At 41.6% G+C, this 17,085-nt stretch overlaps 1 protein-coding gene across 7 annotated transcripts in view; it reads left to right on the top strand.

The window, feature by feature from the left end:
- Window positions 1-17,085, top strand: part of LRP1B (LDL receptor related protein 1B) — a 748,913-nt gene that overhangs the window by 605,453 nt on the left and 126,375 nt on the right. For all 7 annotated transcript variants that reach the window (XM_053405851.1, XM_053405869.1, XM_053405860.1 and 4 more), the window contains one exon: window positions 6,289-6,438. In XM_053405851.1, the coding sequence (XP_053261826.1) occupies window positions 6,289-6,438 (150 nt within the window). The remainder of the gene's footprint in view (window positions 1-6,288; window positions 6,439-17,085) is intronic.

Raw genomic sequence — 17,085 nt, 5'->3', positions numbered from 1 at the left:
GGTCTTTCATTGAAGTTTCTGTTTCAACTCCTACTGACCTATTGAAGCACATGTCTGGTTTTGCTGTCCTGGAATCTTCCTCTGGCTCTCTTACCAAACACCACAGCCTAGCATTGCGTGTTCAGACCCAGAGGCCTCCCCCTTAAATAAAGACACATTTGACTCAAATTTTAGTTTTGGTTTTTGGCAGAATTTAGGCCACAACTTTATTGATTACAGAAAAGTGAGTGGTTGCATAGGCTCTGGTTTGACTAGCTCCCTACACCCTTGCAGGTAGCGCTGACCCAGAGCTCTATCATAGGTCAGCCAAGGGTGAACACCTGAGGCAGGTGAAAAGCCTGGGAGCAGACTCTGTTCACTCCCCAGATGCTCCCCTGGACTCAAGCACAGGCACAACCCCCTTTCAGGGGTTGACCAAACCAAGTTGAGTCCCTGGATTCCTTTAACGGAATACCCTTCACATAGGGATGGCGAGACCGTTCTTCCATCCCTATCACCTGAACCAGTGCCTATCCGCAACCTTACAAGTTGTGATGATTTACTACGCGGCAGGTGAAACCCAAATGGCAACAGCCAATCAGCCAAGTGGGGGAAATTCCTGTCGTGCTCCTGCGATTGACCTTGCTATGAGAGATGACACAAGACGGCATAGCAAGGTCAATCGCAAAAGGCCCTAAAATTAGGGAGAGGTGGGCGGGTGTTCCGACGCACGAGCCAAAAGAGGAAGCTCTGGGACACGTGCATGGGTTTATATAGGTCCCTCGATCCGTTTAGACTGCACCCCATTGGCCAGATTACACCCAGCAACGAGGGACCTACCAATTGGGTGTTGTGGCTATCCAATGGACCCACCTACAACCAGGAGGTTAGTCTCCAGGTCTCACCACAACATGTGCCCTCTGTTAGGGAGGACACGATTTCCCAGCTGCCTATCACTCCTTGTCCCTCAGCACCATAGATAGGTTCTCCTCTCCTTTCTTCATCTTAAAACAAGTAATTTAGTTACCTCCAGCTCTGGATTTAGGGCAGTGCAAGTGCACAGGGCACCGAGCCAAAGGTGTGCAGCATTATTATTATTATTATTATTATTATTATTACTACTACTACTACTACTACTACTACTATTCTATATTTATGTGTACGCGGCGGGGTGCGTTCCTGTTGCTCGGTCCCAGCGCCTGCCAACCTAGCAGTTCGAAAGCACCCCCGGGTGCAAGTAGATAAATAGGGACCGCTTACTAGCGGGAAGGTAAACGGCGTTCCGTGTGCTGCGCTGGCTCGCCAGATGCAGCTTGTCACGCTGGCCACGTGACCTGGAAGTGTCTGCGGACAGCGCTGGCCCCCGGCCTCTTGAGTGAGATGGGCGCACAACCCTAGAGTCTGGCAAGACTGGCCCGTACGGGCAGGGGTACCTTTACCTTTACCTTTACTGAGAAAATTCATTAAAAGGCAACTGTACCAAAAGGAATTATTGTGAAAATGAGGAATATTTAGTGGGGGGGACTCCAAATTTTGTTCTCATTCAGGGCACCTTATTACCCCAGCAAGTTTTGGGGCCACCAAGCCACTCTGCCTTCCTTTCAGGTCTTTGTTTTCCTCCCTCCTTTTCCTCTGCTGTCTTCTTCTTTTGGCTACCCACCAGGAACACCGAGCAGCTACCAACACTGACTGACCTTTGTCTGACTAGCATCCAGACTTATATTCACTTCTTCTGGCCAGTCTAGACAAGCCCTAGCCAATCACTGTGCCTAACTAAGAATTCTAAAGCTGCAACCACCAATCAGAATATGCACACCTTTGTTCCTTCTTTTGCATACTGGCAATTCTATCTCCAGCCCCTCCTCAGTTGTCAGTTAATGTCCCCCAGGGACAGTTAAACCAACTTCCATCTGACCAGACAGAAGACTTTGCCCACCAAGCACATTGCAATACAATAACAGAATACATTACACAATACCCATTAAAACACAGTTTTGAATAAACAGGATTTCTTTGCAGGTTCATAGATGGACTATGACCCTATGTCAAGAGGTTAGACCTAGCCTTGGTAATGCACTGATTAGTCACATCCTGGTTAGTCTATGTGGGGCTGCCTTTTAAGACAGTTTAAAAACTCGAACAGGTGCAGAATGCTGCCACTTGGTTGCTGCTGGCTGTTAGGAAACCAGAGTACATATGATACTAATACTGTATCAGATGCACTGGTTACAAAATCAAGTAGATCTGTGTTATCTGGCAGTTCTGAAATGCAAGAATGAAATCTGCCCAAGGTGTATTACACCATCAGCAGTTACATTGCTCTGTTCCATATATTTTACTTATTCTGTATGGAGTTAAATACCACGGGGATAGGGTTCTAAAATAGTATTCTTTAATGTCATCCAATATTAATCTTGGCAAGATCTTTATCTGCATTCAGTTCGGTTCTATGCCTAAATCCTGGCGTAAATATTTCCTTACCCACTTGCTCATAAATGTTCCTGGTGTATTAGAGTTGTGACTTTGAGGTGCTGTGGGTAGGTTGCTTCTGTGTCCAGTAAACTGGAAGATTTTCAGTTCTTTTTTCTTTTTTTCTTTTTTTTAAATTAATTTTTATTCAAATTTCCAATAACCATTCCATTTATAATTTAACATCCAATTTAACTTATACATCTTTTAGACTTCCATCAGCCTATCTGACAATTTTCATATTTATCACAACTTCTCACATTTCCTAAATTTGTGTTGCATTTTAACAATCCTTATTTTATCTTCTCTTTTAAGCGACATTCCTATCTATTCTTTTCACAAAGCTTCCTGAAATCCAACAAGCGTTATTTCCTGATCACACACAGTTTTGATATACTCTGTAAATTTATTCCAGTCCTCGGTGAATCTCTGATCGCGTTGGTTTCGAATTTTTCCCGTTAATTTGTCCATTTCTGCATATTCCATCAGTTTCATTCTCCATTCTTCCCTCGTTGGCATTTGAAAAAAATGTTGAGATATACCTTTGTTAAGAAACCAGAAGCATTGTTACTAGGCATATTAGGGAACGATGTTGAAAAGAAAGATGTGAAGTTATTTAGATATGCAGTTACAGCAGCCAGAATTTTGTTGGCCCAAAAATGGAAACAGGAAGAAATGGAAGATTTTCAGTTCTTGATGGGGTTGCATTTCCCTTAAAGGATCAATTACATATTTTGGGGATCCCCCTGGATCCAGTCTTGTCACTTGAGGCCCTGGTGGCTTCTATGGCTAGGAGTGACTATTTTTATCTCCTGTAGGTCCAACAGCTATGACCATTCATAGATTAGGGTAGCCTCAGCAATCAGTGTAGTAACCCTGGACCACTATAGCTTCAGTAATCCTTGCCCCTGGAACATTACAATCAATTGGTCTGCTATGGTGCATTCTACATAGGACTACCCTTGAAAATGGTGGGCAAGCTATATTTGGTACAGAATGTTTTTGCTATGATTTTAAGTGGGTAACAAAAAGCGAGATCCAAAAGGAGCTGCTTGAAAGAGCAGCATAGAATGTTTGTTACCTTGCCCTATTGTACAAAGATGAGCTTTCTAATAGTGTTAGTAAAGCCACAAAATCTAGAATTGTAAAGAAACAATAATTTATTTAGTATGAAATCTTTCTTTTATTAGAGTTCACTGGATTGATTTTTGTTTTGAGAAAGAAAGTGTTCAATAATTGAGTGGTTTATGTTTTTTTCTTGTTGGTTTTTAAAATCTTACTTACTTTGCCAGACCTTATAATTATAAGCAAATTTTGAAATACAAGTGCATCATAATCTTGTCAGAACACCCATCTTGCATTCTATGAGTGAGTACTGGTACTGAGTGAATAATTGCAGCCTTCAGGCAGTTTTGGCTGAATGAATTTTGCTGCTCTTAAATAAAAATAAAAATTCAAAGCTAATCCATTGTTTAATACTCCTAATTTAGATTTATTGCTTGATTTCAGAAGTATTAAGAGCAAAAGCTTTATTCATTAATTAAATGAACTCATTAATTAGAAGTATGTGGTTGGAGTCATTAATTAAAAGTATTTTCCAGTTTATATTTCCCTTTCCTGTTGTGAGTCCCCCTGCCCCCGTAAAATCTGTTTTCAAATAAACATGTATCTTCCCTCACACATCTCAATCTTCCACTATATATGTTTCTTACACTGTGCACTCTTTATGATATAGAGTGACCGTAGTGGTGCATAGAATGCAAAAATACTGGCCTAGACCAAAATTCTGTGCCAACAAAAATGAAGTTATTTAACCTAATACTACAAATTCAAAGTAATCAATTTCATATATCTTGGCTTTTTTGAAATAAGTTATTCTATGGATAGGGTCCATGAGCAGGACTGTGGTCATAGGCCAATTCCACTGTAGGAAGAAGGGGTCAGTTTTCGCCCATTCTTTCTCCGCTACAGTTTCCTGAAAATGTGCCTCCACGAAGATGAATCAGTCTAGTCTATGGCACACAGGTCTGCAAGGGGATGATCCTCCATCCCCTTACTACTGCACTGAGCCTCCACTGAATGTCAGTCTCTGGAGCCCTTCCATTCACAGAAGGGACAAGCACCCATTGCCTGCTAGCAGTGGAGAAGAGTAAGGAGCTATCCTCTGGTAGTCCTACGATGGCAATATTGCTAGGCCTCCATCTGACTGCGGTGACCCATAATGAATTTCCCACATATTTCTGATCTGGTTGTTAAGGAAGGGAGGAAGGAAAGAAAAAAAATTTCCCCATGCTCTCTGCTTGTGTGAGACAAATGTAGAACTGAGAAGAACCTTATACATCAGCCTTCACAAACTTGGCACCCTCCCAGTATTTTAGATTACAACTCTTATCAGTTCTAGCCAGCATCAAAACATCTGGGAGAGCACCCGTTTAGTGAAGGCTGCTATACAGAATGCTTGCATAGTACTATCAGGTTCTTATCCTAAAGTGTAATTATACTGCTACTGTCAAAATATGCTTTTATATCATGTTTTCTATAAACCTGCTTAGTATTCCACTCTCCATTCCCCCTCCTAAAAATGCTAATCTAGAACACAGCAACAGTAATTAATACTAAGCAATCATATTAAGTACCTTTTCTAGAAAGAATTGTATGGTGACCATGTGTTTTCTCAGAACAGTAGACAACATATTGTGACACTCTACCCCAGTCTCAGAGCGATACAAGATTCCAGGGGTTCTAGGCGATCACCCTGGGTTCCTGTTTCTTTTTAGAAATGAGGCGTAGCAGAGACTGTGGTGTCTTTAAGATATATGATTTATTTGCACATATATACAACTTGAGCCTGTGATGCTGGGGTTCACAGCATCAACACTCCATACGGTCTTTCTTTCTCCCATAGCCATAGTGTTATGTGTGCTGGCGTGGATGCTTGAGAGCAAACAGGCAAGACATCCCGTTGGTCTTTTCAAGGGTTTATTATCTGTCCATACCGTTCACAATACAGATCGACTCAATTCCATGTCTGCTCAGGCGCTAGCAGAATCCAGGAGTGGGCAGTCCTTAAACTTTCCCCAGCAGAGTAGTCTTTTGACCCCCATCCTATGCCTCCCCTCTCTGCGCGTAAACCAACTGCGCAGAGAGGGCGTGGGCAAAGGGGGACCTGCCTCCCCCCCGCTTTGTTCATGCTCGGTGCTGTGGCTCTCCCTCGTCTCCTCCGAGCCCTGCACCCCTTCCCCACTGGAGGTGTGGCTTCCTTCCTCCGCGGAGGAAGTGCTGCTGCTCACGATCTTTGGAGGCTCCCTGTAACCCAACTGCCCTGCCACCTCTCGCCTCTGAGCTGATGACAGTTCCCTGACGCATAGCCTTGGATTCAAGTAGAAATCAGCCATGGCTCTCTGTCTCTCTCTGCCTTTCCATCCTGCAGCTTTTTGCATCCAGCTTCTAGCTCATATAACTCCTCTCAACTATGGCTTTATCTGTTGAGGGAGGGGGCTCTACCCATTTGCCATCTAGCATGAGCCCTTTGATACTTTGTTGTTTCAATTAGCTATTAGCATTTGTTGGATCCAGGGTGTCTGGCATTCAGTTTGGCACGTCAAGCCTTGATTAAATTCTAACACTTAAAAGGATCCAGGAATTTAGAGGTCTAGCACTCACAAACTCACAACACTATTCAGCCAAATAAAAACTTAGCCTGTTGTTTGCCACAAACAGTTCCTTACTTTTTAGATGACTTAAAATTTGTGGATAAATTTTGCTATTGTGTAAGCAATAAAAAAAAATGCATAAGTTTTAAATTGTTTCAAATAAGCTTCATGTATTGTATTTTTTCAGGTTTATCTATAGATTATGCAGAAAACAGGCTTTATTGGATCAGTTCAGGAAATGGAACCATAAACCGATGCAATTTAGATGGTGGCAGTTTTGAAGTAATAGACTCAATGAAAGAGGAACTAACGAAAGCTACAGCCTTAACCATTATGGGTAAGTAAACAGCTAAATAAGCATGTTTGATATTCAGCATTTCATTTTCCTGTCAGCCTTTCAAAGTAACTCCCACGTTGCTCTGAAAGTACTTTCTTAGTATAATTTTTTGAAGTTAGCATCTTATGTTTTAATTTTTTAGTTTACACTATTGTTTGATGGATAAATTTCCATTGAGCTATAGTATAGAAATCTTCTTTTACACTAGATGGCTTTAGAAACTTTGGGAGTTAGGTGATTTGGGGAGTGCATTATTTTTATCTGTGGGAATCTCTCTGCTCCATAGTGAATATAACGTTATCAGTTACAGCCCCTTTCCCATATTTGTAACAAACCTTTCCATAACTCCCATTTGGTATTGTGGAATATGCGGCTTTTAGTATTTAGCTGTGCAAGTAAGTCAGGGCTGCTATTAAAGAACCAAGATCAGTTTCTAGAATTGCTAGTTTAGGACTGGTACAGGTATACCATGCCTCATCCATTAAGGACGGGGACCAGAGGTGGAAGAACCTAGGACACCTCAGCCGGTAGAGCATTACACTATTAAACTTAGGTCTGTGGGTTCAAACTCCGCATTGGGCAAAAGATTCCTGCATTGTAGGGGGTTGGACTAGATGACCCTCGTGGTCCTTTCCAATGCTAGCATTCTATGATTCTTGCAAATTGCTTGATATAAATACTGCTCTGAACAAAACTGAGGGCGGATCTACATTCATGTTTAACGCTAAAAAAAAAGTTAAGGAATGGTTCTGATAACCATATAGCCCTATGACGTTCTCTAATAATGTGTTTTTAAAATGTGACACCAGAGCGCTCTGCAGAGCAACTAGCTATCATAAACTAGGTAGACCTTGTGGAAAGGAAGCCAAAGGAAACCGAATGGGACTTTTTCTGTCTTGATCTTTTAGAATGATATTTCTAATACTGTTCTAATAATGTTTAAATGGTGAGTGTAGATCCAGCCCCAGAAACACAGACACCCCACCACACAAGCACACAAATTTTTAAACAAGTAATAACAAGTTTTGGGTTTGTTTTTATTATTATTAAGGAGGAGACTATAGCACCATGGTATGCTTCAAATGAATTTCAAATCCTCATTACAAATCCTGGCGATGTGGCACCCTTGTTAGTAACCATGGCTTTAGCTGGTGTAGCCACATGATAAATTGCTGCTGGTCACTGGAGGTGCTGCAGGCCTTTCTTAAAGCTCAGAAGAGCGGGTAGCCCACTCCTTGATAACTGTAGTTCAAGGAAAAACCTTAGGATTTGCAGAGCTTGATGAGGGATCTGGTGCTGGTAGGTCTATGTTGGATGGACCAGGGAGTAGGTCCATTTCCTTAGAGCTGCTGCTTTTCAGGGACTCTGAATCCAAGGACTCTGTGTGTGCGGCTGTGACAGGGACAAAGGATGTTCTGAACATTGTGCAACCTTCCTACCTCATCTTCTGTAGGAGAATGCAGGATAGCTGGCTGCTGGGTTGGTAACAAGTAGGGTTTTGGGGGCATGTTGGTGTCAGGGGTGTCAGTGGTTTGCCTCATTGCCTGTTCTGCACTTTGGGAGCGGAAGTAAACAAGTCAGGGATGGTCATTTAATTGGACTGGTTAGGCCATAACTAGGTGTCACAGCTGCAAATACAGTAAAGGAGGGTCAAACTGACATGATTTTTAAACAAAAGGTTTTGTAGCTTGGGCATTTATATCTAATGCAAAGACCCATGCAATTATTTATAGCAATTAGTAACGAAGTATGTATAATTTGTGGTGGTTTGGCCAGTAAAAGTGGTGCTTCTGAGGAATAATCACATGTGACATGTTATTTTAACCCCACCTGCATCTTACAATGTAATACTCTGTAGTATCTGGAATTGACAATGACCAGCGGTATTGGAGCTGATTTAAAAACGACTGGAAAGAATCCATTACTCTTATTAAGAATAACTATGTGTGGTTTTGTATGGCATTGCAGTGATCCACTGATGAAACCAATCTGCCTTATGAGATTTATTCATACAAAGTTAGAGGTCTGAGCCAAGTTTATCTTTTGTTTTCTGTTATTCATGGAGTTTGAGGAACTGTAGAATGCTGCTTAGACTAAATCAGGCTTCCTCAACCTCGGCCCTCCAGATGTTTTGAGACTACAATTCCCATCATTCCTGACCACTGGTCCTGCTAACTAGGGATCATGGAGTTGTAGGCCAAAAAGATCTGGAGGGCTGAGGTTGAGGAACCACAAGGCAACTCTTCTCATGTGCTGCAACTGAAAATGACATAGCCATGTCATGTTCTTCATTGTACTATGAAGTACCCTGTATCATGATGTCATCACATAGCACATTTTCCCAGCTCTAATGTAGCTTACTGGCAGGATGTAACCACTGACAGGATTAGGAAAACAATGAGGTGATGTCACAACATCATAGTGTAAGTGATCCTTCGCATTACAGGAGAGATGGGGAAAGGGATCATGAGGATATACTTGTTAATCTCAAGTGCAATGGATTGTGCTTCCCTGACTGGAGCCGCACACACTGACTGGAGCTGACAGACAGGGCAGTAAAAGCAAATCACTATTTTTTTAGTTAGTTAAAAATGTGAAACTGGAAATGTTCAGAGTTTGGGTATTTGGTTTTAATCAGGGTTGTCAAACTGTGATCTGTTGCCTAGTCAGTGTTTCCAGACTGTGCTCTACTACTTACTCCAACTGCTAATATTGCCAGCCTCAGAGGTGGTGGTGGTAGGGGGAGAGTCTGTTGTTGCTGTGTTTAGTTTCTTCTGCCTGCATCAGTGAGGGTGTGTTTTAATTTTGGGGGAGCAGAGAACTCAAACAGGCAGTGCTGCTGGTGCCAACTACCAGACTCTGCCTGCACCACTACCAGACCCATTTGGTTTTCCAGCACTATGGGCACATATGAGCCTGACGTTGGCACTGCCAAAGAGGCAGGATCAAAAACTGAACTATTTTAAATTAATAATGATTAATACTTGTTGTCATGGGAGCTGGAAATGCTTTTAAAACTTAGGGTATTTTGTCAAGTTTTAAAAAACAATTCTGCAGCAATTCACAATGCCTGGCTCTATGAGAAGGAGGGTTCCTTTGGCTCTTGTTGGGAGCCCAAGTGCTTGGGAGCTGTTGGTGAAGAATGTGTATGTGTTTGTTGTTGTTTTAAGTAATATAGAGGAGGAATGAGGAGGAGGAGGATAGACAGCTCTGCCGCTGTAAGAAGTAGGATTGGTGGTGGCTGGGGATCCCTGGGTCGTGCTGAAGACCCCTTGATGTTTGGCACTGGCCCTGCAAATTGTGATGGGTACTCCGATGGTGTTTGTGCAGGGGGAATGGTCTCAAGTTCTATTGTCAGCATCACCAGTTAAAGAGCATAAATGGTAGGAGGACTGCATGCCAAAAACGTAGTTGCCAGACAGAATAGGGCAGCACTGTGCTAGGCAAATTAATGGCTCAACTAAGTCTAAGCAGCTAATTAAATTCATATTCCCCCAATAGCTGTTTCAGTAGCTACCGTTCCTGTCGCTTACTAAGTAAAATGGTGAAACTGCATCTACATATTCAAAAGTGCCCACTTAGCCCTTAAAATTATTGTGCATTCTGCTGCCCATTTTTTTGTAAGGAGAACAGCCTGCCCTCATGCACCCTTTGCCCGAATCAAACTCCTCTTTCCAGATGCTTGGAAGCTGTGGCTAGATGGCTGCGTGGGAGCCAGTTGAAGTTAAATCCTTTGAAGACACAGGTCCTCTGGCTGGTTCGGGGCGACATGGGGTTGGGCGGCCAACTCCCATCTCTTGCGGGGGCTCAGTTAGTGCCAGCGCCTTCTGTCAAGAGCTTGGGTGTAAGCTTCGACGCTTCCCTTTCCATGGAGGCGCAGGTTGCAGCCACAGCAAAGGCGGCATTTTTCCATCTCCGCCATATTAAGCAGTTGGCCCCTTACCTTTCTCGCCCTCATCTGGCCACAGTGATCCATGTGACGGTCACCTCCAGGCTTGATTATTGTAACTCACTCTACGTGGGGATGCCCTTGAAGCTGACCCAGAAACTCCAGCGGGTGCAGAATGCCGCAGCGAGGCTCCTTAGGGGGTCCTTGCCGCAGGATCACATTCATCCAGTGCTTTACCAAGTGCACTGGCTCCCAGTGGAGTACAGGGTCAGGTTTAAGGTGCTGGTTTTGACCTTTAAAGCCCTACGCAGCCTAGGACCCACGTACCTACAGGACCACCTCTCCTGGTATGCCCCGTGGAGGACCTTAAGGTCCACAAATGACAACACAACAAGTCACAAAGTGGTTACATTGGTCTCAACTAGGGCCAGGGCTTTTTCAGTACTGGTCCCAACTTGGTGGAACGCTCTGTCACAAGAGACTAGGGGACTTGACATCTTTCCGCAGTGCCTGCAAGAGAGAGCTGTTCGGCCTGGCATTTGGTTTGGACTCAGTCTGACCCTTATGTTTTTCCTCCCCTTACAGTTTTGATCCATGGGCTACTTTTAAAACGAGGCTGCATTTTAAATTGCATTTTAACCTGTATTTTAAATTGGTCCCCCCCCCATTATGTTTTTATTGTAATTTTACTGGTGTTAGCTGCCCTGAGCCTGGCTCTGGCCGGGGAGGGCGGGGTATAACTAAAATGTATTATTATTATTATTATTGTTATTGTTATTATTATTAGCTTTCCTGGAGAAAGATGGAGGCTAGCACTATCTTTAAGGGATTTTTCTTCTCACAAATATATCATCACTGAAGAACAATTAGCATGGCTTGCCCCACTTTACCTGTTATGGGTGATCAGGATTAGCAATGGGGAGGGGCAGCATTGCAGATCTAGTCTCTTGGCAGCAGCATCACTTTTGCATGCAGGGCCAGTGTGGGGACAGGGCAGGATAGCAGATGGCCTCTGTATGCAGAGAGGAAGACCCCAGCCCAGCTGGTGAAATCAGCAATGAGTGGAGATAGAATGATTCACTCTCTGTTCTTCCTGAGTCTTGGCCCCTCTCATATGTGAGTCCTGGGGCAGTTCCCTTCAGTTCCACACACCCCACCTAAAAAAAGCTCCACTTCAGACATACTGCATTTGTTAGCAAGTAGCAATAAAGTTGAGAACCAACACCCTTCTTCCTTAGAAAGGCATCGTGATTTAGGCATTGATTTGGATTTTCTTAGACAATCTACATTTGGTGAACAGTGAGTCATTGTGAGGTATGCAAAATCAATGCAGGTCACAGTAGATTTGCAAGGGGCAGGGGGGTCTTCTTTGGAGATGTTCTTTAGTCTTGTTCAAGCCCATCCCACTGGTGACTAAAATTAACGTAAATATGTCAAACAAGCTCTCTGTTAGTTAAGTGATAAATATAATATATTTGAACAAATAAACTAGGTACATGATTGATAAAATATGATACTGACCATGCAAATTAGAATTAAGTATTGTTCTAGTAGTCAAACTTTCTGAAATGCACGCATCAGCTGTGCACTTTTATATACTCTTATGTAATGTAAAATTGTTTTCATTGTGTACCATGCTGATTTTAACAAAGATTTAATGGAAAGGTCCCCTATTTTCCTCCATCTCATTTTCTGTGATAACCATGGCCGAAGGCAAAAAAGTTTCCAATTCTTCATGTTTGTTTTGTATATGCACCAGGATATGCATGCATCCTAGCAAAATTGTCATAGGATTTGATAACCAATAATTAAGACTGTAACTACTACATTAACATACATTTTTATTGAATACAGAGGCAAACAAATGACAAATACTTTGAATACCTGAAGTGTTTTATTTATTTCACACAGTATAGAAATGTAGAAAGTTGTAGCTTACATTTTAAATTAACTGATGCATATATTATATTATATTAAATTATATTATATTATATTATATTATACTTCCCCTAAACAGATATCCATCTACATACTCTTTAGCAATTCAATGAGTCTTGAACTGGTTATAATGACAGGCAATATTCACTATAACAAATGTTATAAACGGCAAACCCAGAAGTATATTTTTGGGTTTTTGCTGCATGCAAATGCGCAGAAGTGTTCTACCGCCGCTTGTGTGTGTGCAGAAGCAGTCCCTCCAGTTGTGGAAACCTCAGGATTCAACCGCAGCTCCAGAATGGATCCTGTCCGCAACCAGGGGTACCACTGTACACCTAAATTTTCTAACTGCCACAATATTCTTAAGCACATTAGCAGTAATAAATGAAATATATCTGGGCAATTTGTCCAGTTTTAAGTACAGTATATGGTTGTCATCTCTTAAGGATTTAAACAATCATTAATGAAAATTAATACCCCATCAGAATCTGTATTCAAAGTATTGTTTCAACTCTTGAAGGAAAAGATGTATCACTAAGTACAGAAGTGTTACTGTATATATATTTGTGTGTGTGTGTGTGTGTATTTGTGTGTGCGTGTTCTCATACACACAGGAATATATATACACACACCTGTATATCATTATAAACTAACTGCAGTAATAAGTTTATAATTAGCTACTGGAAAACACTGTTGGCATAAATTGATTACATATTTTTAAATGTAACATAATACTTAAAATATTAAAATAAAATAGTATGTGAATAGCACAGGTAGGTATTTTAATTTGATCTGTCTATTCTAATATTGATACACTTTAATATTATGCAGTTAATAAACTATTTAAGTGAAAACAAATGTTAGTGCTTAAGAATATGTGAAGGATGCTTAAAAAGTATACAAGTTTTCTGCTTACCTAGCACACTTGCTGCCTGTACATAATAGATGGAACATAAACTGTGTTCTTCTGTGCTTTCTCTGTTCCAACTGAATGGGAACAAACATTGCTCTTTAGCTTAAGGTTATGTATTTGGCAGGTGAGCATAGAAAATCTCCTTTTGAATAACGAGGCTCTTTTATTTCTTTACTTATTTACTTTACATTGAAATGTCAGTTTTCCTGGTTCCTCAAAATGTAGTTGATTGCCTATCCTTTGTGTGACTGGAACTTTTAGTTCCTGAGCTTAGTCAAATTTATTAATGGTTTTCCCCAATATGATGAAATTACAACTTCTACTGTAATTAAAGAATAGTTGTACAAAGGAAATGACATTGGCTCACAGTTAGATTTTAATGGGATTTATGCAGCCTAAGAAGGATTTTAGCCATTGTCACTGAAAAGATGAAAACAAGATAACAGCATGTGGCTATTTTTGAGAATTCTGTTTTGATTTTTTGAATTTTTTTTAATTGTATAGGTGCAGGAGACTGCAAAGAAGGCCAATACTCTAAGGGCTAGTGATGAGATAACCCTGTGCTGAATTGTCTTCTAATTCTAATGTCTGTTGTGAAAAAATGATTCTGTGATCTGAGAACAAAGATAACAGGATTGTCTAATTACATGATTGGAATTAGCAGGAGAGGTAGGTGGACTAGAGACTATTTACTATTTATGCAAATAGCAACTATCTTAATTAGTAGTGCAATAGGCAGAAGAGCCTCACCATTACATGTTCCTTTGGGGTATGCTGAACTGAAGAAGACATGTTGCTCAGATGGCACAGGGAAGCTCCCGGTTGTGGAGTTACCTGGTATAGGACTTGACAAGGAGCAAGAATTTTGTTAGGCCCATTAGTTGAACGGTACTGTGAATATTCCGCTTATTAATTGCATAGGGAGCTACTATTTGAACACTTCTTTGTATGATTGAAGTCAGCAGAGTCTGACTCCTGATTGCCTCACTTTTGCAATGCTAGAACAGTGAAGGGTATGGCTAACATCCTAAACAATATCTAGCAATGATCCTGACCACAGCAAACATAGTCTCTGATTGCATGGATTCTGGGTTCCCGTTACAGCATTTATACATGGGTAGCCTAGGCATGCAATAAATAAATAAATACAGTACTGTGAGTTTTGATCAATCATAAATAACGTAGGAAGGGTGAAAGTGTTTGTTATAGTGAATAGAATTTGTCTTAGTACTGGAGGAGGATAGTGTTGCCTAACTTTTTCTTTATTTGCATGTTGTTGTTCTGTATCCATCTAACAGAACTGGGCCAGGCTTGATGATCTGGTCCATAATTAGAAATTCTCTTTCATAGATCCATTGTTTTTTTTAATGCTGTTGCTGTCCCCGTATTATGTCCATGCCAGTGGCTGTAAAAACACATTCATTGTACCTCTTCAGAAACATTTGCAATAATAATAATGTGTATAGAACAATCTTTTCACAGAATCATTGGTTTAGGAGATGCCATTATCATTTTATAAATTTATCATATTGCACAGGAAGTGGATACCATCACATTTGAACTTAATTATCCTGTAGATCTGTTTAAAGTGTTGGGGGGGGGGAAATGCATTTGTTATTACTGTGGTTCAGTGGGGCATTCACAATGTATGCACAAAGCATCTGTATAGATTCCTAATAAACACTTTGAATTTCTGTGCATTATGAGTAAGAAAAGAAAGAGTCTATGCCATTGGTATATATGAAATGATGTGATACATATATTTGGGCTCCAATCCTATACCTACTTGCCAGGTGATAACCCCCATTGAACTCAATGACTGGGATCCAGTTGATGCCCTTATGATCACAAAAGGGCCTTTGATCCACTGGATGCCTACTCCAACAGAAAAAGAGGGGAGGCATATTTTACTGATTCCCCCTCAACCCTGCATCCCCTGAAAACCAACTTCAAATAATTGGGTGATTTTCCATAAGAGGGTGACATAGGGGAGAGGGAAAGACAAAATGACAATACTCCCCTCCCCTTTCAGCAGTAGACATGTCTGTTGGATCAAAAGGCCACCCGTTCCACGAGTGCAGTGGGAGATGTTGCTGCATAGACATGTTTAAGATTGTTCTGTTAATCTTAGCTGCTTTGATTTTCTGTTAATCATAGCTGCTTTGCTTTTCTGTTCTCATGTTTGCTTCAAGAGTATTTTTTTAAAGTAAATTAATTATATGTAGATATGCCTGATTGGAATTATCAGATATATATATCAGATATATATCTGATATCAGATATATATGGGATCAGCAGCCCACTTTCTTGCACTATTGTAATATAGTGTCTTCTAAATTTAGAAAGCAATTGAAGAGGTATTAAAAGGGAATTGGCTTCAATAGGAGTGGGTGGCTGCCACTGATGTCCCCATAATGTCCTTGAGTTGTACTAAACAGGTCATTTGTAGGGGAGGGGCAGATTTGGCTGCCGAGAGCAGCTCTGTCACTCCCATGGTCAGCAGAGTTAGAATAAAGAAAGGGGGAGGGAATGGGAAGGACCACTGCAGCATCACCACCAAGGATAAGACCCCTGGAAAAAAAATTAAGAATTTTAACCCTTCAAGTCATACCTATTTTCAGGAGAGTGATTTTTGGCCCCTCCTAAAATTTGAGCCAAATGTTCTCATTTGTGAACTTTGGTTCAGCCCCAGAAATTACTTTTTTCTTGGTTGATTCAATAAAAGCACAAAAGTGGGGAGTGGGGAGGAGATGAAACCTTGGGTGAGGTTGTGTGTTTTGTGTGAGAGCCTGGAGAAAGGAGGCTGAGTATTATAGGTTGTTGGGCTATTGAATTGTAAATTAATTAAAAGTAAGCAGCTCTGTGGAATTAGGGAACTGTTTAGACTTTGTTGTTCTCTGTGGAAAGCTGACCTAAGGCATTATATGATGAAACAGGACTCTATCCCCTTGGGGACATTAGCATATCACTAGGTAGACCCAGGTGAAGGCACTGACCTGATGTTCTGAGAGCATATTTTTGCAATGTTAATTAGTGATAAGGGCTTTATTGGCTGTCAGGCAATTCAGCAAACAATAAAGAAAGGAGCTGGTCTTCTAATAGCTAGGACTTGTGCTGACAAATGACTTTGCTATTTTTTATTAATGATATGTATTTGTTGCCTCATTACACGACACTTAAGCAGATATGTCAAGAGGCAGCATCTCAATAAGACCTTAGGAGACCCAACTGCTTCCTCCTCAGGAAGCCCGCGATTTTGCACCTTTGGCCAGCAGAAGGATACCTGCCCCACCCCCTGCAGACTGACTGGTTGAGAGCCCACATTGGCTCAATCTGCCAGGGGAGCGGGGCTATAATGAGACCTGGGCTAACGAAGTCTCCCTTTTCGGGGGAATGGCTTTGGAGGGAGGCAAGGGCAAGGGCCACCCCCATAACATCATATTCCCTGGGGATAGCCTTGCCCTAATTGTTTAAAATGTTTAAAGTTGTTTTAACTGCTTTTTAATGTGTGTGTGTTTTAATTGGGGGGGGGTTTGCCTTTAATTAAGGGAGGTAAGATGTGCCTTGGGAGAGGGGAGCTGGGGAGAGCAGTGGAGGACTCCACTTGCAATGGTTCTGAGCAATGGGAGGTATGGAGTGGGGCAGGCCTTGTAAGGAGCACACGGCCAACCAGATGCCTGTGTGAAACCCACAAGCAGGACCTGAGCACAAGAACACCCTCCCCTCCTGCGGTTTACAGCGAGTGATATTCAGAAGCATCTTGCCTCTGACCGTGGCAGCACAGCATAGTTATGGTACTAAAGGTAAAGGGACCCCTGACCATTAGGTCCAGTCATGACCGACTCTGGGGTTGCAGCGCTCATCTTGCTTTATTGGCCGAGGGAGCCGGCGTACAGCTTCCAGGTCA

Source organism: Podarcis raffonei, chromosome 1, assembly GCF_027172205.1.
Source record: "Podarcis raffonei isolate rPodRaf1 chromosome 1, rPodRaf1.pri, whole genome shotgun sequence".
NCBI lineage: Eukaryota > Metazoa > Chordata > Lepidosauria > Squamata > Lacertidae > Podarcis > Podarcis raffonei.
Note: the sequence above shows the minus strand (reverse complement) of the source record. Positions and strands in the feature narration are given on the sequence as shown.